This window comes from Etheostoma cragini, chromosome 13 (genome assembly GCF_013103735.1).
Source record: "Etheostoma cragini isolate CJK2018 chromosome 13, CSU_Ecrag_1.0, whole genome shotgun sequence".
NCBI lineage: Eukaryota > Metazoa > Chordata > Actinopteri > Perciformes > Percidae > Etheostoma > Etheostoma cragini.
Window position 1 is genome coordinate 14,634,927 of NC_048419.1, and position 23,892 is coordinate 14,658,818.

At 40.2% G+C, this 23,892-nt stretch overlaps 1 protein-coding gene across 3 annotated transcripts; it reads left to right on the forward strand.

The window, feature by feature from the left end:
* Window positions 1-10,931: 10,931 nt before the first annotated feature.
* supt20 (SPT20 homolog, SAGA complex component) lies at window positions 10,932-23,186 on the forward strand. Of its 3 annotated transcripts, XM_034890122.1 has the most exons (24): window positions 10,932-11,148; window positions 11,651-11,746; window positions 11,937-11,972; window positions 12,089-12,214; window positions 12,665-12,791; window positions 12,900-13,003; window positions 13,219-13,335; window positions 13,419-13,472; window positions 13,668-13,807; window positions 14,011-14,167; window positions 14,493-14,549; window positions 14,690-14,767; window positions 15,453-15,622; window positions 15,718-15,750; window positions 15,868-15,979; window positions 16,324-16,429; window positions 17,144-17,299; window positions 17,888-18,200; window positions 18,282-18,397; window positions 19,057-19,112; window positions 19,498-19,608; window positions 20,650-20,740; window positions 21,457-21,545; window positions 22,989-23,186. In XM_034890122.1, the coding sequence occupies exons 2-24, from the start codon at window positions 11,744-11,746 to the stop codon at window positions 23,133-23,135; spliced, it is 2,499 nt and encodes an 832-aa protein (XP_034746013.1). In that variant the 5' UTR covers window positions 10,932-11,148; window positions 11,651-11,743; the 3' UTR covers window positions 23,136-23,186. The 3 variants fall into 3 exon arrangements, with proteins under 3 accessions (XP_034746013.1, XP_034746016.1, XP_034746015.1); XM_034890125.1 differs by lacking the exon at window positions 21,457-21,545; XM_034890124.1 differs by lacking the exon at window positions 10,932-11,148 and having other exon boundaries at window positions 11,649-11,746.
* Window positions 23,187-23,892: the final 706 nt, after the last annotated feature.

Genomic DNA, 23,892 nt, shown 5'->3' on the forward strand with positions numbered 1-23,892 from the left:
TATTAGCTGTTTTTTAGCTCTAAAATATGTGGGAAGTATGTGAAATATATTTACCTACTAGCTGTTCACCAGCTAGTTGCTAAATGTGCTGCTAATGCTGAGCAGGTTGTGTAAAGCAGGATTTTTACAGCTATTTTGATGAAAACAGTTGCCAGGTGCTACAATGGCAGCGATACTTGAAACAACAGTTTTAATATCAGTCTTAATACAATTTACTTAAAGTGCATTTTACCAAATTGTGTGGATTCGGAATATCTGTGAATAGTAAAGGAATTTAATGTTACACAGTCACCACATTGAACTCAGCGGAATATGATTTCTCTGCACAATGCATGGCTTTGCCGGGCAGGAAAGACAGAGACGAAGGGATAAAGTCAGTTGCATTATACTGAACATGCTTAAAACTTAGTGTTACAGTGAGTCTTCACTGTAACACTACTGTAACACTGTAACACACAATAAGTTTAAAAGGTACATTTGCCTGTGATGACTAAAGATTTTTAAACGTTAACACGCCTCCTGTTTTTTTTATTCTCAAAAACCTACAGCATTGTTTTTAGATTCCTCAAAAAAAACATCCAGAAGCTGAAATCATGTCAAAATTAAAGCAACCCAATCTGCTAGGAATTCAGAAGGCCTTGCAATAAACTTTTCAACCTGTATGCAATTAAAGAAAAGGAATCTAAATATTTAATTCCTGCCAAATGTTGAAACATAAACTAAAATAAGTCTCCAAAACGCCTGAAGTCAGCGGGCCCATCCAATGTCAGTTGCTTTAACTCTTTGGAGCCTTTTAGTCTGTATGTGTTTTGGCAACCTCGCAGCATTTTTGTCGGTGCGGATTGAATTCTGAAAGACAATTAGAATAACACAATTTAGTAGTTTGTGCCATGATATAGTTGTGCAAAAATGTAAGCCCCATGTCCTGCACGGGGATCTGCAGTGTCTGCAAGGCTACTGTTCAGCTAAATAACTTTGCATAATCAATGGATGTTTTACTTTTTTTGTTCTGAAGGTGCTAATGATGATCTAAGTTTTCTGGACCTTAATACAAGACCTTCTGTGAGGAAAAAAAAGTCCTGCACTCACCATTTTGGTTAAATGACAGCAATTTAAATCTGTTTAATTCAAGGCAGTTGTTCTACAAGCGTGTGCCCCGAATGTCCAGTTATTGCGCTAAGACAATTGTAGTAGGAAAGTGGGCAGAGTGGTAATGGAGTAAACTTGTCACTGCACTGAAGAATACAGGACATGTGTTCACTTGCTGGCTCGCTGTTTGTTTCCCTTGGCCAAGACCTCATGCTGCGTTGTCCCTTCAGGCCATTCCTGTCTGAAATGATTCCAGGTTTTTCTCTCTCTCTCTGTCACACACACACACACACACACACAAACACTCACGCTCAAACAAATGTACACGACCAGATCAAACACAGCTTGGCTCTGTTCCCAGCTTCCTTTTTGTAGATGCATTAACATGTTGCCCACGGAGAAAAACAATCAGGTATGGTGAAATTTATAATTAAAACCATCACGTTATAAACATTTACAGTAATAGATAAAAGTATAAATTGATGTAACAACATAAATGTCTCGACGAGAGCAGGCTTGCCAAAAGATGTGCCACTCTTCCAAACGTTAACCTGAAGAAAACAAAAACAAACCTGAGTCATATCCAGAATAGTATTTTATAATAAAAATCACACTTCAGAGGGACTCCCTGATAACTTGCTGAGTCTGGCATTACCAGATGAAGGAAAAAGGCTTGAACACCTGTGTATCAGCCATTCATCATTATTCAAGTTATCAATGCCTGAAACCTTTGAGACCCGTTCCAAACACTTTTTTCTGTGATAGGATTTGATGGTTGAAATGTTGCTGTTGCCAGAACAGACTACTAGATGGATATTCCTCCCCTAAGGTGAATGACTAACTCGTTTGCCCAAACTTGTCTTTGTAGCTTTTATAGCATCTTTCTTTGTCATTGTCATTGGTTTCATAAATCACTTCAGGATGCATTTATTACATGTTATCATGGCTCACAGCTTGGTGTTTCAGCCCACTGCTGTGTCTTTGGTTGTGTGATGTATCGTTAAATCATACAGTAATCCACTCCTAGCTGGTTTTGGTTCTTGACACCTGATTATAAGAATTTTATAAATTGAAATTGTTTGTCATCCTCATTAAATGCTAAAATAATTCATTTGCTAAACCCAGAGAAATTCCCCACTTGTCTCCTCTGATCTCTTTAACTTCTATCTCTGCCTATTCCCTCTCAGCCTTCCACAGCATGTATTGTAAATGACTCATTAGACTGCTGCTAACTCGTTTTTCCCATTGAGGCAGTTATTACAATGACGTTATGGAAATCAAAAACATATTCTTAGCCCTCCATGAAAAAGGTGATGATGAGCGATTGTTTTTGGTCTTCTCTTGCAGACTCACCACTTCCATTTAATTAATTTCTCACTGGTGGTGTTGTTTTTGTGTCCATGACGCTGAAGCAAATAAAGATGCTGCTGTAAATGGAAGTTAAACGCACTCAATTTCTTTTAAAGCTAATGGTCAAAAAAAGGGAGCAACACTTGAAAGCAGCTGTTGCTGTTTGTGTCCACATCTGTTTTTGCTTTATATGCCTGTGCACTTCGTAATGATTGGAAGGATCATAGTTTTCAGATTTTCTTTCAAAAAGTAAAGTAATAATGAAGCAGTAACCAAATCACTATTGAGTCTGATTATCATGCCAGTGTGTGGAAGGGGGATGAGTGGCCCTTTAATGTTTCTTTTTTTTGTCTTCCTCAGACTCTTGCATTCTTGTTTTGGAAGACTTGTAGATGAGCATGTTTTAGTAAAAAAATAAAAAAAAAACATAGGTGTGTCAGTCAAATAAAAGGTATGATGGTGTTTTGTTCTGCAGTGCAGCAACTTCGCAAGTGCTCATCTCCCCTTTTGTCAGGACACGTATATTCAAAGTCATTGTATATCGTGTTAGCTGGCTAAAAAAGAAATGGGCTGAAGATTATTCTCCACTATCTTTGCTGTTGCTGTCACCAGCTTCACTTCTCGCTGACTGTTTTGTCTATAGGCAGTCTGTAGTTCTGTGTGTGACTTTGTTAACATGTCAAAAGCCAAAGTGGTCAGCAACATGTCAGTAAGGTCAATGTCTCACCACGTGTCTTTTTTATAATAATTTGCTTACATTACGTCTATCCTGGCTTTCATGTTTCTGTGTGAAATGGTGCCATGACTGGATGTTTATGTACTGTATGCATGTAAACCTTAGCCTAGCGGTGGGTTTCCAGTGGAAGGCTGGGTTGTTGGCGAGGGAAGAGGCCAGTTAATCCCTGCGCCAACCAAAATACCCATCCAGCTGCTTATCTGAGAGAAAAAACAGGACCTCTGTGTGTGAGTGTGTGTGTGTGTGTGTGTGTGTGTGTGTGTGTGTGTGTGTGTGTGTGCCTGTGTGTGTGTGAGTGTGTGCGCGCGCATGCATGTGTGTGTATGTGTGTGTGTGTGTGTGTGTGTGTGTTATCTGCCCTTTTTGTCCTTTTGAGTTTTTGGATGCTGCTTGAAAAAGAGAGAAAGAGTGAGTCATGTGGTTGCAGAGAAAGATAGTGAACTCTTGCTCTAGCCTGTGCTTGCATGTTGTCAGTTAAATCTGATTTGGACCTCGGCTGTAAAATATAGATTGCACGCTTCCACTCCTGACAAAGCTAACTAACACCTCGGTTCTGTGTTAGAAGCGTTAATGAGAGTGGAAGGAAAATGCATCTGGTCATTTCCTTAAAGTGTCTTTGGGGTCAGTTCTCTCTGGAGGTTTACTGACACCCAGTGGGCTTGTTTTCAGAGAGGTTACTACTTATAGCTCAATTTTAACTTGTTGATTTGGTAACCGACATGAAAGGAAGACATGAGTAGAAGTGCAGTCAGCAGTGCAAGGTTAGAACACCATCGTGTGTTTGAATATTTATTCTTCTATATGTAATTATTTAAAACCATCACAATGATAAGGGGTTAAACTATATTGTATTTCTTTTGATTGCAAAAAAGCAAACAGAAAGTGAAATAAACAAGGAGAAACAAAGGCCTGCTCCTCCAGCCAGTGAATACCTCATCACACAGTAAACCAATCAAGACTGTTATGGCTCCACAGGGGAAATACATCCAAGACTAATAACCACTAAATGCTAACTCACTGAAAATGAACAGTGGTTGTTGGTTTGGACAGCACCATCCATTGCTCACTCTGTTTTCCACCCGTCCCCTTCCCCACATGTCCCTTGGTCCCTCCTGCTGTTTCAAGATAATGTCAAACATTGACGTTCGCTCTCACTCACTCGGCAGCTCCTGTGCCGCTTCCCTGAGATTGAATCACCCGGTTTAGTTGCAGAAACCCCAGAAACCCACACACTACACCAACATACAGTACCTCTGTTATAGGATAACTAAGGTCTTACGTTTGTAGTTTTGGCCATTCTCCATTTGTTCTGATGACATTCTCACTAAAGTATAATTGCTCAAATCTGGGAACACAGCGTCAATGCTTCAACAAAATCCAATTGGGTGCTAATATAGCAAAAACTCTTGTGGGTCATATTAGAGGGTAAGATCAAACAAGGTCATGTTGGTTGGAGGACTTGTTCATTTTGGTGCTTTACCTAACAGAACTCTGTGTCATTACTCTGAGTTTGACAGTAAAACATGGGAGATTGAGTGCATATAGGTCACACGAAAGAGCCAGCTTTGATCTCAAAAGGTTTAAAACCTGACTGTGACATGGTTCCCCCTCCAAGTATTCTGATTTTACCCCGGTCAAATGTAATTACCAGAATTTTGGAATTCTTGTGAGCCTTCGGGGGGAATGAGATTGAATTTAAGAGAACTACCTAAATAATTTCCTCTCTGACTTTATGTCTTTCTCTCTGAAGAAAAACAGAATTAATTTGGGGTAAGGTTGGGGGTTTGATCCCTGGCCCTGCAGTCCCATGTCAAAGTGTCCTTGGGCAAGACACTAAATCCTGATTTGCATCTGAGTGTAAATGTGTGTGAGTGTTTATCTAATAAGCAGGTGGCACCCTCGCATGGCTGCCTCTGTCACAGTGTATGAATGTGTGCGAATGTTGAATGGTTCCTGTACTATGTAAAAGCGCTTTGAGTAGCCTTTAAGGCTGGAAAAGCGCTATATATATATATATATATATATATATATATATATAATAACAGTCCATTTCTGTGCGTTTTTAGAGAATTTCACAGGAACAGAGGCCTTTAAAGATCAGTAACTGAAGTCAATTCTTTAGAACAGATGTTATTTTCTCACTTCTGTTTCACCTTACGTTACATCATAACTTATCAGCACACTACTTTCTCTGAGCCGTAACAACTCTGCTTGAATACACTTCAAAACATATTAAAAGTGACTCACATTGTTTAATTGAATGTGAAATCAAGCTAGATGATGAACTAAAACAAAGTTGCTGCTGTTTTGTTTGTCCAACCACAATTAAAAGATATAGTCTGTGTTTCAACCAGATACAGAAACAGACTCTCCCTGGGTCTTTTTGCTCCTCTACTCGTGTGAAATCATTAGATTTTTCTTCAGCACTGTAATCCTATACAACCCAGTTTTTGGAACAATAGCTGAGTCACAAGCTCATAGTGTGCAGAGTCCAGATATAATCCAGACAGTACAACAACTACCTCCCTATAAACTAACAAATAGTGGTTCCATGAAACGTAAAAGTAGAGATGACATTGTGAGAAGTGAGATGTGAATACATTCTTCATTTTTAATGAACAAAAGGTATCTAAGCTTAATAGCATAAGTAAGTTGTACATGGAAATTGTTCCTGTGTCTACACTTCTAAATATTTATTTACGAGAGCAGATTTTGGTACACAGTCAGTAGCACAGTGCAACACCTTGTGAATTTTTAGTACTTGTACTTTTGCAATACTTTTAAATATGACATCCACCAGAGAATTACTTATCTGATAATCGGCTTTTTAGCTAAAAAATCTGCGTTTTGGACATGACTAAACCATGAAATATCTTTACTTGGGCTGAGGTTGAGGTCTGCAGTCCTCATCTCTTCACTAGAGAGAGAAAACAGACTGAGAAGGAGTCTTCTCTCCCACTGTTTCCAGGTCTCAAATCAATTATGGTGAGAGAGCCGTGAAGGAGAGACTAAAAAGTGGAGGTAAGTAATCGTAGATGTAGGTGCAATACATTTACAGTAAGATGATGCCAATTGGGTGTGAATGTTGTCTGAAGATTTTGTTTCTGCCATTGGCCACGCAAGGTGTGGCGATCTAAAGGTCAAAGAAGCAAGCTTGGAACCGGAAGGTTGCAGGTTCAACCCTCATCCTGACAGGATGATAATCTGGGTGGGGTGCCCCTAACCTCAGTTGCTAGCAGATCAGACTGTGGTTGTAGCTTCCAGGTATGAATGTGTAACTGTGTCAATTGGACACATTGTTGTTGCAAATAAGAATTTGTTCTCAAATTAAAAAAAAAAATCAAATTTACATTTATAAATAAATAAAAAATAGCTAATTTGCTATTACAGGTATTACATGATCCAGTTGAACATTGTAATCTCTTGTTTACATTATGTCATCTACCTTTCTCCACTTTTTGTGTGTGTGTGTGTGTGTGTGTGTGTGTGTGCGTGTGCTTGTGCGAGTGGGTGTGTGTACGTGCGTGCGTGCGTGTGCGTGCGTGCGTGTGTGAGAGAGAAAAACGGGACCAGAGCTCATGACACAGCCAAATTATGACTGCATCTGGATAAAGTCCCTCTGTCTCCACACACAGAAGAAGATGGCTCATATTGTGAAGGGCTTATTTTATGGGGAGTGATATATCACACCTCAACACTTTTGGGATTTTAAAGCCTCCAACAGCTTTGGCTAAAAAGCCTGCCACATGTCAGGAATTTGGAAAGTCAGCTGATTCCTTTTTTCCCTGCATTTTTGCTTCTCATTACTAATCTATGATATCATAAATAATTTAGTTTTAGTTGTCCTTTAAACAGATTTATTCACACGCGTTATGATTAATCAGAAGCAAATCTTGGCTGGTACAGAAGCATAGAGGACCACCTCTCAACCTCTTCAGTTGCCAGTCTAGTAAAATGGGAGGAACATTTAAAGGGATGAATAGTGAGAGTAGGTATTGGAATAATAGCTTTATAATTTTGTATCACATATACAAATGTAGAGAAAGAGGAGGGTAAGAGTAAATGAAAGCAAGATGAAAAACTTCATCAAAGAAACACTGAACACCTGATTCAATGAACCCTGTGCATACGTGTAGTAGTCTCTATCTACACATGCCCATGCAAACTAAAATAGGCAAATCCACTTTTCCTGAAGTCTCAAATCTGGGTGCATTTATGAAAACTAAGAGCAATTTACATTACAATCAAAATGCTGTTTACATGGATGTCTCAGATGGTCGGCACTGGCCACTTGCCACCTCTACCTTGCCGGAGTGTACCTTGTATGAGTTGAATAATTGATGCAGCTCCTAATTTGGAGAAAAGCTTGCTTAAAATCTTAAAATCCTGTATCTTTTTCCACATGGCTGCAATGCATGAGTTAGGTTAAGGGTTTGTAATTATTAAACTGTCATTTTTTAATTTGTCAGGACAGCAGCAGTATGAAGAAAGTTTCCAGACATTTTTCCATTCTGAGGGCAGCACTTTGTTACATATTGATGATTTCATCAGTATGATTATTCAACACCATCAGTTTTCCCCTTTGCCTTTTCAAGTGTAGTCGTAAATAGGATAATTTTTCTCTTGTGATGATGAGAATGTTAAGGAATGACATTCTATGAAATCAAATAAGAATATAACAAACGGCAGTATTTATACAGGGCTGTTATCCAAAGCAACCCATTCACGCACAGGTGGCAGCAAGCTACGATGCAAGGTGCATGCTGGTCTGGCAATCAGGGGTTCAGTGTCTTGCTCAAGGATGCTTTGACAAGTGGAACTGAGGAACGAACCGCTACCCTTGTGATAGACTGCCCACTCTATCCAACAGCTGCCCAAGATGATGTGCATCTGACAGCCTGCCAAACATTTCCCTCCACAGGGGAGAGAGCTTCACAGAGCGCCTTGAGTCATAAACCTCACTGTCATCATCATTGTCAAAATGGACTCTACCTTACTTGTAATCCTGCATTCATAACAAACATGCCTGTAGTAATTAGACAGATTTATTTAAATCAGCTTATTGTAAAAACTACAAAGCTAAACAACTATTGAATGGTTCAAATTCAGTATGGAAGGCTTGTATATGCACTGTTTATCAGGAGTACTGCCAAGCACTTTATTCTCACATATAATTTTCTCCATTAATGTTTTATACAATAGAACATCCAACTCTCTAACTGTCAGTATTATATTTGTTACTTTCATTCCAAGTTCCAACCGAGCACAGTTTTCACTGGTGAGGTCATAAAGAACAAATTATTGTGAGGATGTCTGTCAGTTCAACACCACAGCCTGGGCTTTTGGTAGTGTCCTGGATGGAAACCAGTCCGAGTAAAAAGCAGAGACGGGGATTATTAGATTTCTTTAAATAACTGTCCAATAAGTGGTGTTCGTGAGCAATTCAAGATCTGATTGAAACCAGTGATGACTCATTTCTGGTTAAGAAGTCAGATAAAAATGCTCTAAACGATGTTTGGTGACGGCATTTCTTGTTGAAGTATTTTCTAACAAAACAAGACTAGATTCCCCCTCCCTCCTCCTCATCCCATCCCCGCTCACACCCTTCCGTGCTTCCACGCAGTGACCCCCCAACCCTTACCCCCGAATCATTCTTGGGTTTTTGGCTGTTACGTTTGGAGGTGCAGGTTGGGCAGTTTGTTTTTGTTGGTGTTTGTGAAGCTTGGGCTGTCTACGGAGACCGCGTTTTTTACAGTGTGTATAGGACAGGCAGCTAGCGGATAGTGAAGAGATGTTTGCTGTATGTGCATGACAAAAAATATTGTAGCCTAAAAAAAGTGTGACATCACTTAGAGCACCTTTGATAAAGCAAGTTTAGGGGTTTGGGTCAACGGAGAACCTTGCCACATTAAGATAATATGAACCATTTGATTCTAATGAATACACTAGAAACAACACTCTGGCAGTGTTTGCAATATGTGGATTCCAGCTAACTGTGACCGCATGAATTCTTGTTCACAGAAGAAAACCTCTTACAAGGTCACATTTTGAAATGTGACTGACCCCAAGCAAGCCCTGTTGTGGTGGCTGTTTCAGCTATGTGTGTGTGCAGCAAGTGAGGACTGGTCCTACCTGAGCCCCACCCAGAACCTTTCTGCCCTCATAAAGGAGTTATTGAGACGTTGATTTTGAAATAACACTTCCGAAACAGCCAGCCAGAAAAGAAACCCTTAACTTCTCACTGATGCCAAAAATGACTATTGGTTACAACACATGTATGTTTAGTTAACCTAACTCTGAGATCCAAATCCACATGCCTAAATAGCATTTCATTAAATTTCTATCTAGCATAATGGTCAGTGATCTTTGTTTCATGCATCAGGATGGATACCTTGGGAAGTCACAGCACTGACAGTAGTCTAAGCTAAAATTCTAGTGTTTCAAGTGAACAGTAAACGTTTTTATGTGACCTTAATTGGAAAAGTGCTCAACAGTGCATTTTAACTTTTATGTAATTTAAGCCTTAACCAGACGTATTCTCTGCTCTCTGGATATTTTGTGTCAGAAAACTTTTATTTCATTTAGATGATATACTCAAAATACTTTACATGCAAAAATTATTGTCACCTCTATATTTGCAAGTGGAAATTGGAAATTCTTAAAAACCTCCAGTTGTCCTTTATGTTGGTGCTTCTTTTATTACTTCAGTGTGGCATTCAGCCTAATGAATCTGCTATCCTGCTCTTCCCCCTACTGTACAGTTATGGGAGTTCAACCTACCAACAAGTATGTATGCCTAAGCTTTGGGCTGACATTATGACTAGTTTTAATGTAATGTTTTCATCTTCTTTCAAATATGCCAAAACTTACCATCCAGAATATAAAAAGCATAGTTGGCTTTTGACCTTATGCAGCAAACTCAATTGGACACATTGACCACTTTTTGAGTAACATACCTGTTCTATACCTATTAAACAAAAGTAATACAACAAATCCCTCCTCCCTCGTCAGTAGGCCTACTTATTCTTTTATAACATCCATACTGCCGACTTTGTAACTTTCTAACTATTTTTACATTTATAATTATTTATATACTGATAGCCAGGCAATAACATTAACCCTTTTGATCATTTAAAATTATCAATATATGTCACAGTTTGCGATGTGGCAGAGTGAATGTTTGAGCTGCTCACACTGAAAACGATGACTGTCTAAAGGCAGTCCTCCTCCTCATAGGTATTAATTACACAATCCCCTTTTGCCACATCCACAGATCTAGTGGAAGACCACTTGTAGCTCCTTGCTTCACAGTATTCATTCAAGCTCTATTGTTCACGCAGTGTTAAATGAACAGAGCAGATATGGTTGTATCAACACATGCATAAGCCAACATTCAATTATGTGTATTGCATAAAGAGACAATTTGACAATCAGACAATGCACATTTCAGATATCCACAATGGCGTTCTTCCTATAGAAGGTAATGTCTGAAATGTTCTTTTTGACTGGAAATAAATGAACAGCATATATCTTCAATAAATATCCAGATCAGCTATTAAATGTTGAAACGGCCACTTATAGCCTATTCTTTAAGGATTTAAAGATATTTTAGCCTATATTCAGTTTTGACTAGGCCTAGTAGCCTAGCTTAGCCCCAAAGTTGTAGATATTTTGAAAAATGAATTTATGGATATCTAAAATGTTAGTACAAAGTTGGTCGATATGTATAAAACAGCTTGCATAGTCTCCATGTGTCGGATATCAAGAATCAGTGGTAAAGTAGACACTTAGTGTGGCCCCGCCCACCACTGCCCAAACCGGAAGTTTAGCTGTTGTTGTCACACTGGAAGAAAATGGCTGCTGCTCCGACTTTTTTTCAATGAAGACACTGATATTTCAATTTCATTTCGTTTTCTTGCATTGGAGCTACAATCGACCGCTATGCAATCTAGGAGATAAGTCCATCCTTTTCGGTGAGATTTACGTCGCTTTATCTGGTTGTGTCTCAGGCGACGCAACATCATTAGCGTAGCTAGTAACTTACAGCTTGCCCACTGGCAACGGGCTAGCATGCTTACGTTAGCTATGTTAGCCTCAACCGCCAGGCATCAACGAGCTTGTTGCTATTCAGCCACTCTCTTGGGTGGGCTCACAGTTACTAGAGTTCACTAACCCGAGTTACCCCGTGTTATCGACTCTGAGACATATTGTGCATATATTTACTTTGCTGGACCATTTAAAGTGTACAAAAAGGATGAATCAACTAAGATGAAACTGTTTCACTCGTCAAGTGTTCTTAGCTGTTTGTCTTTGGCATCTGATTGAGGGAACTGTTACTTTACCAGCCAGACTATTTTGTATTGGTACTGTCCTATCATCCTGCCAGACAGAATCAGTGTTAATGTGTATATATTATCATATAGTATGTGTGCTTGGTCGTGCTGTTTGCATCACGTCTTCTGTGTTGCTGTGCAGGGTGTGAATGGTCACTTTGGGAAGGTGACAGTGTGGGGCAGAAAGGACAGCATCGTCTACCGTCATTCGCCTTGCAGCTGGCGGTGGACCACAATGGTGAGTTTCATCTCTTCCAGGTCATTTAGTCCCTATATATTCAGTGGACATCCACAGTGCTGTTTTATACTAGAAGCATCTAACCCTGATCCTACCGAAAACCTTCACTAGCACAGCTTGTTCTATTCTTTACCAGTTTGTGAGTTTCTGTTCTGACTAACCTGTTTCATTTAACTCTTATTTCCCAAAGCAACAAGTTTTGGAATATGCATTGGACCGAGCCGAGGTAAAAAATAAAAAAAAAGTTTTCATTCTTGTGTGTAATGCAATGTGTACTATCTATGTTAGTCAGGCACCATTGTTCCCATCATTCATTGATACAGTGTATTATGTGTTATTCAGTACATTGTTGAAAGTGCTCGACAACGACCAGCCAAAAGAAGAATTTTATCCGGCGGGAGAAAGAGTTTGTATCAGAAGCTCTATGAGCTCTACATAGAAGAATGTGAGAAAGAGCCAGAGTTAAAGGTGTGTATTATGCAACTCGATTCTTAGTTGTTACTAGGTAATTATCTATTATTAACAGATTAATTCATCCTTTTAACAGATTGATTGGTAAAATTGGTGTTTAGTTGATCTAGACATTGCTCAAACATATTTTAATACATTTTAAATACTATAATAAAATTACATCCAAATCTACTAAAGTTTCATGAACAATAAGTTCTGCTATTTAATAATTTACTACATAATTTACTACAAAAAAAACAACAATGGCAGACCTTGTCTGTTGCGTTTGATTTCAGAAAAGCATAAGAAACCATTACTTAACCGCTTCAACTCAAGGTTAATGTGGGTGAAAAGCAATGATATCATTCTTTTTTTACACATAGATTTGGCGTGGTTTTAACCTGGTGAGATTTGTGTTGCTGTTATGGAGGATTTGTCTTTTATGTGTGTGTTTTTGTCTTTCCGAAGAATTTGAGGAGAAATGTGAATCTACTGGAGAAGCTGGTGTCTCAGGAGTCCGTATCATGTCTGGTGGTCAACTTGTACCCTGGGAATGAAGGCTATTCTTTAATGCTCAGGGGCAAAAATGGATCTGGTAAGACAAGACATTTAAGCAAATATCGAAGTCCATCAAGTTGTGTTTCTTTGATCTGTGCACCACAATCGTCTCATCTGTAACATTCATGTTTGTGTTGCTTTCTAGATTCTGAAACCATCCGGCTGCCATATGAAGAGGGAGAACTCTTGGAGTACCTAGATGCGGAGGAGTTGCCTCCTATTCTGGTGGATCTGTTGGAGAAATCACAGGTGTGTATGTGTATAAATGTAAAACTATAAATACATATAAAATACAATCGTTCTGTAGATTTTGAAATTTTTTCCACAATCAGCTTCCAACAGTAGTTTTAGAGAGACCAGATCTATGCTTTATATGTAAGAATAGGTTTTTAGTGCTTTTTTCACAGTAATTTTGGTCCTTACCTGTTGGCTGACATCTGCCATGTGCAATTTGTTTGTCTCAGGTGAACATCTTCCACTGTGGCTGTGTAATAGTAGAGGTGAGAGACTACAGGCAGTCTGGCAATACCAAGATGCCCACCTATCAGAGCAGACACATCCTGCTACGGCCAACCATGCAGGTAAACCAATAGACTAGAAAAGTAATAACTTACTTTTAACATAGAAAAACTGAGTTGTTTATATTTGTGATTTTGCCCTGCAGACACTGATCTGTGATGTCCATGCCATGACCAGTGACCACCACAAGTGGACACAGGTAAAGTGTCATGTTTACTTTCTCAGTGTGAAACAAAAGAATAAATCATGCCTGATATGCCCTTTGCTTTAGCTAATAAAAATGTATTTTGCCATAATACTAGGCCTGGCTATCGTTCCTTGTGTGTCTTGAGTCATTTAAACATCAGCACATTGCACAGGTATTTTCTGTAATTGCTGTTTTTCTGTGCTTTAGGATGACAAATTGCAGCTGGAGAGTCAGTTGATTTTGGCCACAGCTGAACCTCTGTGCCTGGACCCCTCCATCTCTGTCACCTGCACAGCCAACCGTCTGCTCTACAACAAACAGAAAATGAACACGCGCTCCATGAAACGGTACTGAATACACTCACACACTATCCAGGGCTCGAGCCATCTGGATTCCAATTCCGTCACACTAGGAAAGATAATGGTCATCTTTTTCTTTTTAAAACGGAAGAAATGAAAATTGAAGCTTTGTGATTGTGAAAAAAGTCAGTAAAAGAAACAAAAGCCCTGATCATTTTAAGACAGACACTTCTTCTGTGTTTGCATTGTAGTTGTTACAAGAGGCATTCTCAAGCAGCACTGAACAGGCAGCAGGAGCTTTCCAATCTGCCCGTACCACCCCAGCTACGACTCTACGACTACCTGCAGAAGCGAAAGGAGAGGAAACCTGCTCCTGTCATAGACCTGAAGATCTCAAAGATTGGAAACGTAAGTAGTCGACACACCCACGATTTTACAAACATGCAAGGATGTACCGTGTACATATCCAAGATGAAGTTGTCTATCACATTGAAATTAAACTTTAATTGCTTCCCACAATTGTTTTCAGCCATGTTAAGCCATAAAATGGCTGAAAACAAGCTGATGTTTCAGTTCTGCCCCTTTTCTGTTTTTTGTTTATTACTGTTGAGAAAATTCTGTTAACCTTCTTAATCATAGGTCAGTGCATGCTGTCATAGTGCTTTCTCGCTTGTTTTTGCTCATACCTCGTTTTGTTTTTCTCTATTGGCTTCTCGGCTGTCATCACTTCCAGTGTGTTGACATGTGGAAGCAGAGCAACTGCCAACTAACTGTACCGAAGGAAATTGATGTAAGTAGCTCGATAATCCTCTATAACACTGTCCCTTACACACTTGAGCCAACTCCACTCAAAACCCACTTAACTCATAGTCTGGCATTTATAATGTAGCCCGTAATGAACCAGATGGATTTGTTGGTGTGTTGCTCTAGGTGGAAAAGTACGCTGTGGTTGAGAAATCTCTGCAGTTGGAGGACTCTCAGCCCACTACTGTGATCTGGCCTGCTGAAGTAAGTGTGACAGCAGCATTAACACTCGCTGAGGGTACACATCAATGCTGGCTGTTTGCGGTTAGTAATAAGCTGGGAGTAAGTTTATGTAATTGTTTTATGTTTTATAGGGAGAAAATGCCTTGCATTGTGTTAAATTACCACACAGCCTCTCACTCTTAGGTTTGTAAAGGCTGGTGTTTGGTGTAAACAATGAGAAAATTGTGAACTCAGAAAATATAGCTCATAAGTGGGTGAACAACCATACAACCATAAACTGATTTCTTTTTGATGAACCATTAAAAAGTTTAGGGGGCGGCACATTCCGGACTGCAGATATACGTTGTCAGAGAGATTATATCCATGCCTAAATTGAGCTGGATCTTTTTCACCTACTTTTAACATACTTCATCCCTTATGTAAGTTGGTGAGATGAAGGCTATCATGTTTTGGGTTCTATGCTCTAAAACAGGTGGTGCAAGGCACAGCCAAGTTCACAGTGCAAGGCCAGTTGCTAAATCAAACAGTAACATTTGTGACTACATGTTTAAAAGTAGTTCACCTTTCTCTGTGTGTTTACAACTTATCCTGCTTCTCTTTTCTCTCCCTCCTCTGCTTTATGATTAAAACATTGTCATTAATATTCATGTAACCCCAAGTAAACCGGTATTTCATTTAGCTGTCTGGGTCCACTTTCTTTACACAGGAAGTTATAGATGACTACACGTTTGAGTGTGAGGTCGGGGGCCAACCCCAGAGGACCAAGGTATCTATCTTCCAGTCGATGGGAGACCCGCTGGTGTATGGGAAGATCTATTGTGCTAAAGAACCAAAAGCAGAGGAAGACAGCACAGACCTAAAGCTCATACATCCCACGTAAGGACAGTGTGTAAGACACATTAAATATACATGACTGAATTTGAAATGCCCCTTTGAATTCACACTTTTTCTCTCTTATGTCTCACTCACAGTTTCCTGATAGGCTCCAAGATAGATGCAGACCGGTGAGTCACCATGTTTGCTTTTATTGAGAAGCTGATCCTGTCAGATACACCGTTTTTTTGTGTGTGATATGTTGATGAAGATCATGGTATGCCCTTTGTATTATGTCTGTTTTATAGGTTTCTTAATCAGTACAAAGGGGTGTATGAGAAAGATGTAAAGTGTCAAGTCAAGATGTCCCATAACTCAGGCATTGTGGGACAGGGGCCTCCCTCCCCCAGCAAAGATGAGGTAAATACTGCCTTGATTGGATGTAGAAAGGGTTTGAGGTTGCTCCAGCTTTGGGGAATTGAATCTTCCTTTTTTTTTAGTTTGAAAGGAATTGACACCTCAACTGATTCAGCAAAGAAGAAGGTGTCATCTGGCCTTATCTGATATTTGTTGTTGTTGTTGAAGAAACAAAGATTGGATTATCATTTGATTTGAGTAAAATAACAATTGTATTCTTTAAGTTTATTGAGTCTAAAGAACACTCCGATTCAAGGATCGTCTACGCTGTTGGTATTTGCAATCGCCATTGGTGAGATACTTTTGTCTTACTGTGGCTAACAAACTGGTTAAAATGTCATCTACAGGGTGATGGTGTTTCCCCACTGGTCCAGACGTCTGTTTTGGGAAAAGGGGTGAAGCACCGACCCCCTCCCATCAAACTGCTTTCAGGATCAGGCAGCAGCTCCTCAGGTACATCTGCTGCTTCTGACAAAGATACAAATGGGGTATCCTTAAGGGTAGAAAACAGATGCAGAAAGATAGAAAAAGGGGTAAATAGTCACATTTGTGTAAAACTCTCCATATCCCGTTGCTATCTGTGTACTCTTTTCACCCCAGCATATATTTCAAAATTGAAAAAACTAAATTTAACCCCCTTTCTCGTTGGATAAGCTGAAGGGAATACTGGAACTTGTATAAAATCTCAAACCAAAGTAGACAAGACAGGTTGGTGGAAAAAGGTTTCAACCAAACCATAAATGGCAACAATAGAACTAACGGCTGGACTGCATCACATATCAAAGATTGGTTAACCTTAACAGCAGAGAAGTGTCAGTGGTGGATTTTCTTTTCATGGTTAGCAATTAGACTGCTGGGTGAACCTAAGGTCAGGTGCTATAGGGGAAGGAACAACCCTGTGACACCCCTGGCAAAGGGAAGGGTTCAAACCCAAAGGCAAACCCTATATATTGTTGTCTAATCTTTGTTTATTAATTGCGAGTGGAGCACAAGTACCAACTCAGACAAGACTATTAAGTTGTTGAATATGAAGTTATACAGTCACAAGGTCACAGGCTCAGTGTAGATGTGCCTCCTAACCAGGATGGATTCAGATCTATTCCATACTCCCTGTTGGTGATTATGAAAACGGGACCGTAAATATCTTGACTCCTTTTTTTCCATTAGGTAATCTATATAGTTCACAAACCACCAGTGGTCTACTCAAGTGTCCTACACCCCCTCCAGCAAAAAGCCAGTCCCTGAACAGGAAGCACTCTGTGGAGTTGAGCCAGGTGGGCCTGCTGTCGCCTGCCTCCCTCTCCCCGATGGGCTCCACACAGAGTGAGTACAGACGAGTCTGACTAACTGTTGGGCTTCTTGGTTTCATCAGTCACCGTTGTGCAAATGAGTAATACTGGAATGTCTTACATCAGCTCTTCTCAAGCCTGTCAAGTTTTCCAGATCTTGAATTTGTTTATGAGAATTCATGAAAAATTTACGTAACAAGGTTCTAGGTATTAAGAATACATAGAAGAGCATGAGAAAAGTAAAAAAATAAACAGTAAAAAAATAAAACCGAGACCGAGCCAACACGTGACGAGCACATGTAATATTACATCAGTACACACTATAGTATTAAGTGATGATTAAAAGCAGCTGTTATGCAATTGCCAGAAAAAGAGGGGAATATATGACATGAATGAGCCTCATGATTTGAATTTAAATCTTCAGCTGTCACACAGGAAGCTATCATTTAGCCATTGTTGTAAATTTGCACTGTTTAAAAAAAAAAAGAATCATCTAATCAACACTGAATTGAATTAGTGTTTAAAATTGCCATGTTATGCTCTTCCTTACAAAACGTATAGGTCACCTGCTGAAATAACACCTCTCTCTCTATCTGTTTTGACCCACTTTCTCCCCTTTTAGGATCGGGAACTCCCAAGCCATCCACCCCTACACCCACCAACACGCCGTGCTCGACCCCCCACCCCACTGATTCCCTCTCTGCTCCTCTCTCGGTGACCCCTACCCTTTCAGACCCCGCCATGGCTCACAGCCAGTCGCAGCCAGCCCTGCTCACCCCTTTTGCCCAGCAGCAACTGGCTCTAAGCCAGCCGCTGCCCGTCATGACCATTCCCCTGCCTACCATGGGTACGTCCATCACCACGGGAACCACATCGTCACAGGTCATGGCCAACCCTGCAGGGCTCAATTTCATCAACGTGGTCAGCTCTGTCTGGTAAGAAATTAAAAAGTCTCTGATGCCTCTCTGTTGCCAATCACTGTGACTATTAATGACGATCCTGTACTGTTTTTGTAGCAGTCCTCAGACCTTGATGAGTGGCTCTAATCCCATGCTGGGTCCAGGCCTTAACCTGAGTGGAATCCTGCCATCTGGAGGGCTGATGCCCACCATGCAGTCTGGAGCACAGACTGGTGAGATTTTAATGCCACGTCCCCTTAAGTATAAATACAGTTTAATCAGTTTGTCTCCATGTGACCAAACAAACATGCTACAGGTAGCAAGGTTACAACTTCCCATGGTATTTTGCATCCAAGCAACTGACCTGTCCTTGAGCATAATAGTGAATTCCGGCTCCTGGGATGCTGACCATGATCTCACTGTAGAGGGGTAACATTTTACCAAACAGTATCCTACAGTACAATCAGCGTATTTGCAACTAACCAAGAAGAAAGGATTTAGTATATTGCTAAGGATGTTTTGAAAGGGTTGAACATACATTGGCTGCTCCGGGAATCAAACAACTGGCTTCATGTTTTTTTTTTTTAATCTCTGTACAACAATGTAGCAGAAAGCTTTACGGGGCTTCAACAGAAACCTTTTTTGACCCAGCAGTACTTCTCTAAGGAAAAATCTTGCAAAAGATTCTATTATTACAAAGAGAAGAAAGCAGGGAGTAAAAATTATATCATAGTAAATGGAAAGACTGTAAGTTTACAATGAAAAACAAATGTGTGTTAAAATCCAGTTAAAGAAGCCAAGTGGGTCTAATGAAAAGGTACAGAGATGTGTATAAATAGTAAGAACATTTGCCTGTCTGTACTGTTTTGTCTGATGAATGAGTGTTTTCTAGGGAGTCATTTTGGCCTAAACAGCAGCGCTGGCTTGAGACCACTGAACCTACTGCAGGTATGACTCTGTAACAGTTTGTGTGTAACACTGTTAGCACCTCTGGGTGTTTGTTTGATATAGCAACTATCCTGAACCTGCACCTCTGTTACCTTACCTGGTATAGTGATGAGATGTGTGTATGCCATGTAGTGAACTCCCTTCATCAAGTAGTTCTAGTTCAAAATTGTGATAGTGGTATTGTTCCAGTTACCCTGTGTTGTTGGAATGCTTTGTTAATTATCCCGTTTCCCTCTGTTCTTGTCCATTTTTTGCTTATATGTGCATCATTCCTTTCCCTCTACCTCTACTCTCTCCACCTCCAACCATCCATCCTCATATCCCTGTCTGTTTCCCCCACTTTTTGTCTGTTGTCTGTGTTTGTATATGTGTTATACATCTCCAGATCCCCACTGGTCCTCTCATCTTTAACTCTCTACAGCAGCAGCAGCTGTCTCAGTTCTCCCCACAGCAGAGTCAGTCAGCCACCTCCAGCCCTCAGCAGCAGGGGGAGACGGTGAGACACACAGTCACAAGTGCATGCATTGCATACACACACACACACACACACACACACACACACACACACACACACACACACACACACACACGATCAAAATAACCAAATTAATTGCAACAATGCAATGTTGCAAATTGTGTAAAATCTGGTATTGATACATTTGAGTTTAATATAGTTTATGTTAGAAAGATTTAAAGTGTCCAGTTTTGCACATATCTAAACTGGGTACAACACAATGGATGACATGTCAAAGTAGAAACTTAGCTATGAAGTGTCACACAGAGTGTTAAGAGTGTGCAAAAGCACAAAAATTGATTTCACACTGTTCTTACTAAGACTCTGTTTACCTGTTTGTCAACAAAACTGGTCAAACTAACTTGATTAGGGAGGTGAGAAATAAGCCAAGGACCAGTCATTACAGACTTCACAAGGCTGCTGTGGACAAAAGTCCAAAAGCATGCTACTCCTCATAAATCAATGGAGCAGTGATGTATGGTCCAACAGGCAAATTACCAAAGTGTATTGACAAATATGACTTAAGAACAAGAATTTGAAGTTGCTCGGATGACCCAGCTATGCTCGGGCTTTGGTCACAATGGAAATTCTGTGGAATGAGCTCATAACAGATAGATCTCCAAGGAATAATGGGAACCCAGAATCCATCAGTGCTGAGGTGGTACTGATATATTCAAGACAAGTCTGTTGAAGAATCTGGAACCACTGTCAAAACACCTCATAACCACCTAATAACTGGTAGATTTTGCCCCTCATGATAAACTAAAAAAATCAGTGTCATCTTTTAAAACTTAGATTTGATAATGTTATTTATAAAGTGCCTCAATTTTGCTTTTTTTGTAGTTTCCGTAACTTTCTTTTAAGAAGTGCTATAAAACTACAGTTTTAATCCAAGTGTTCAATAATGTGGTGAGGCACTGTACATGTTACTTTAAAGTCTTTGTAGTCTAGGCAGTGAACAGGTCTTGGTTTAAATTGTGTGTGATAACCTAAATGTGCTCCCTTGTTTGAATGTTCTCGCAGGGTGACCAGGGGCCAGAACAAAGTTTAGGAAACCAGCAAACAGCCGTGATCAACCTGGGAGTTGGAGGCTTCATGTCTCCTCAAGGAGCAGGTATGACCCCCATACACACAAACAGACACACAAATACACATTAAAACACACAAATCCCTCTAAAACATTTATTTTTGTTCAGTCCATTAACCTTTTTAAAAACAAATAGACACCATGCAACTGACTGGTACTAATAAGAAAAAATACTAATGTATACATTAATGTTATTCCTTTAAATTAGGACTCATGTAACTAAACATGATCATTTTACTGGGGTTATCTATTGTTCCTCTCAGTGGAGCATGTAACACCTGACAGGAGAGACTCAATTTCCCCTTCTTCTCTGCTACATTCTCTTTTTTTTTCTTTTTTTTTTTTTTTCCCCACCCTTATTTCTTTCCCTCCTGTACTGTCTTCCTGTTCTCCTTCTCAACTTGTCCTGCTCACTCACACCTTTCTGGCTCACCCCATTCATGCTATTTGCCCATAATCCACTTTAAAATGTCCTTGCACACGGTAATGTGCCTTTGCTGTTGGCCTCTTTGCAATGCTCCCTCTTTTTGTTCTCTCTTTCTTTAATTGTATTTCCTTCCTTGTGTGTGGTGATGCATCACTGAAACCGCAAAACACCCTCCTCTCCCTTAAACTCGTCCCTCGTTTGTCTGTATGTGCATTTTCTCTCTTTCAAACTTTACTCCATTCCCTCTTCTGCTTCTCTCCCTCTTGCCACCACATCCTTCCCTCTGGGGTTCCCTCTCTCCCTCCTCCACCCTTAGTGCTGTCCCAGTTGGGCTGTGGGCTGGACGGGTCTGGGCCCCCACTGCCTTCTCCAAGGCTTCAGCAGCAGCACCAGCCACAGATCCAAGTAATACAGCAACTTTAACATCTATATACACACGTACATGCTTGTAAGAACATGGACACTAGATTTATCAGACAACTCTGCATGCCTTTATGCAGCAAGCAGGTGTAAACACTGTAAACTCTCAGGGAATTCGGCCAGTTCACTTTTCTCTCCATTAAATTCTAAAAAGACAAGAATTTCTTACCCTTCATTACACAAGTTTATTATTTTTATCAGACCTGGGTAAAATCTTAACTGATTTAAACAAAATAAAAAAACAAGTAAAGGGCACACGCTGACTAATCAAAACACATCATTCTGTGATTGTGTAGTTAATAAGTAACAATTTACAAACAGTTGTGTACTGTGTGTCACAAAATAAAATTACATGTATGACCCATAGGAAGCTGAATTCCTGGAGTGAACATTTGAAAACATGGTTTGTATGGTATAAACCAACCATGTAAGATGGACGTAAACATATTGTATTCTTAATATTTACTCTTTTCTTAACTTGTCTATTTATATACAGTGAGAAAAAGAAAAATTCAAACAATAACTGAGAATATATATTCTTATGCTTTTTTTGGTTGTTGTTACCTCTCATGAGAAGTTGTAGGGGAAACAGAATGAACCCAGGTCTGAATCTCATCAAGATGTCTCTGTTGTAGACCCAAACCATTCTTCCCATCTTGTGTTGTATGTTTGGTTATTATGTTGTTTTACAAAGATCACCGCAGGCTCAATACTTCCAGCAATCTACACACCAGTGCTTGGGGCACTTCCAATGGCAGCAACTAACAGTGTGTCAAATTGGGAGGCATGTTCTTACAAAGCTTTTAGCGAAAGGACCTGAAGTATTGTTACTGGGTGTACACTGTTGAAATGTTGCTGGCTGCATCATCACAGATTAGAGATGATAAACTTTTACGCTGTAAGCATGAACCCTAAGGTGTTTAAAGATTAGTTTTTTTTTTTTTTTTTTGCCCAGTTGAAGTTGCTGACTTACTCCAAGCAGAAAGCACAGGTGCTACGCTGCATGTCTGTTTTTGCCAGGACCATAGGCAATAATTTGTGTCGCCAGAACGCCACGGGTGCTGCTTGACTGTATCCTGCCTCACTCCCCAACACACCCCAAAACTGTATCTCTTCCTTCTTCTCCCTCCCCTCTGCAACCCATTAACCACTCTTCTGTGTTTCTCCGCACACTTCTCTCGTATGTCGAACCAGGCTTCAGTTCAGCTTCACTAACCCACGCCACTTAGATATTATCTGTCACAAATCATCTGATGGTAATCTTAGATATCATTTGAGGGAGTCTGGTCAACACTAGTGCTGGTGAATGTTTTTTAACCATGCTTACGCATACCTTAGATCCACTGATGGAAACATGCATTGTGTTGCTTGCGGTAACATACTGAAATCCCCTCTGATGTTTTTCATCTTTCTTCTGCACTGGTACAGTTGCAATTCTTGCAGCACCAAATGCAGCAGCAGCAAATGGCTATGGGAGCGGCAGCTCCTCAGGCGGGAGCACCACGGCAACATACCGCCAGCCAACCAAGAAGTAAGAGGAAGAGGAGCACGCCACAGCCCCTCCCTAAGTCATGAGACTAAAATCACACTAAAAAAAACCTTCCCCCAGCTACACAAGGACATGAATGATCCATACTGTGCTCTTTGTCTGCCTCACTTTGGAGACCGCAGACAAAAAATGATTTGTTTCTTCCTTTGTGTCTTTTTCTAGCTGACAAATGTGTATGTAATGGTTGCCAGAGGTTTTGGAGAACCAAAACTGTGTCTGCCATGGAGAATGTTTTTTTCAGAACAGGGAGCCCTACACTTAAAGAACCTTAGTGATATTTTTGAGATGAAACAGAATAAGATGGTTCTCTTAGGTGGCAAGCTTTCAAAATAACACATTGTCTCTTCAGGAAGACTTCCCTCTATGGGGGCCCTGGGACTGAAAGGATTATGAATGCACATTCTCAGAGGATCCCTCATGAGCCTGCCTGATCCTCCTGCCTCTGCTTGGTGGACCCCGGTAGAAACTGCCCTTTAAGCACGGATCCCAGTGAGCTTATTGACACCAAATCCTCCATATAACCATTACATGTGAAAATGCAAATCTGATCTTGGAGTATTGCCTGGGGGCAGCTCTCTACCTCTGTCTGTTGGAAATCTTTCTTCTGTTAGCCATCCAGGCACAGGGCTCAACCGAGGACTCAAGATGAACATGCAAGACGGTTTACCTGCTTTTGTACAGCACATTTTGAAAAGGCATTTCCTTTTAATTAGTTAAGGAGCCATGAGCGTATTCTTATGAGACATCAACTCTGTGTGTGTGTGTGTGTGAATGTGTATGAGA

Bases quoted from the DNA above. Each gene is read 5' to 3' on its own strand.
- supt20 (XM_034890122.1), top strand. The intron at 13,336-13,418 runs GTAAACCAATAG...TTTGCCCTGCAG, and splicing joins TGCTACGGCCAACCATGCAG to ACACTGATCTGTGATGTCCA. The intron at 18,398-19,056 runs GTGAGATTTTAA...AGTGTTTTCTAG, and splicing joins GCAGTCTGGAGCACAGACTG to GGAGTCATTTTGGCCTAAAC.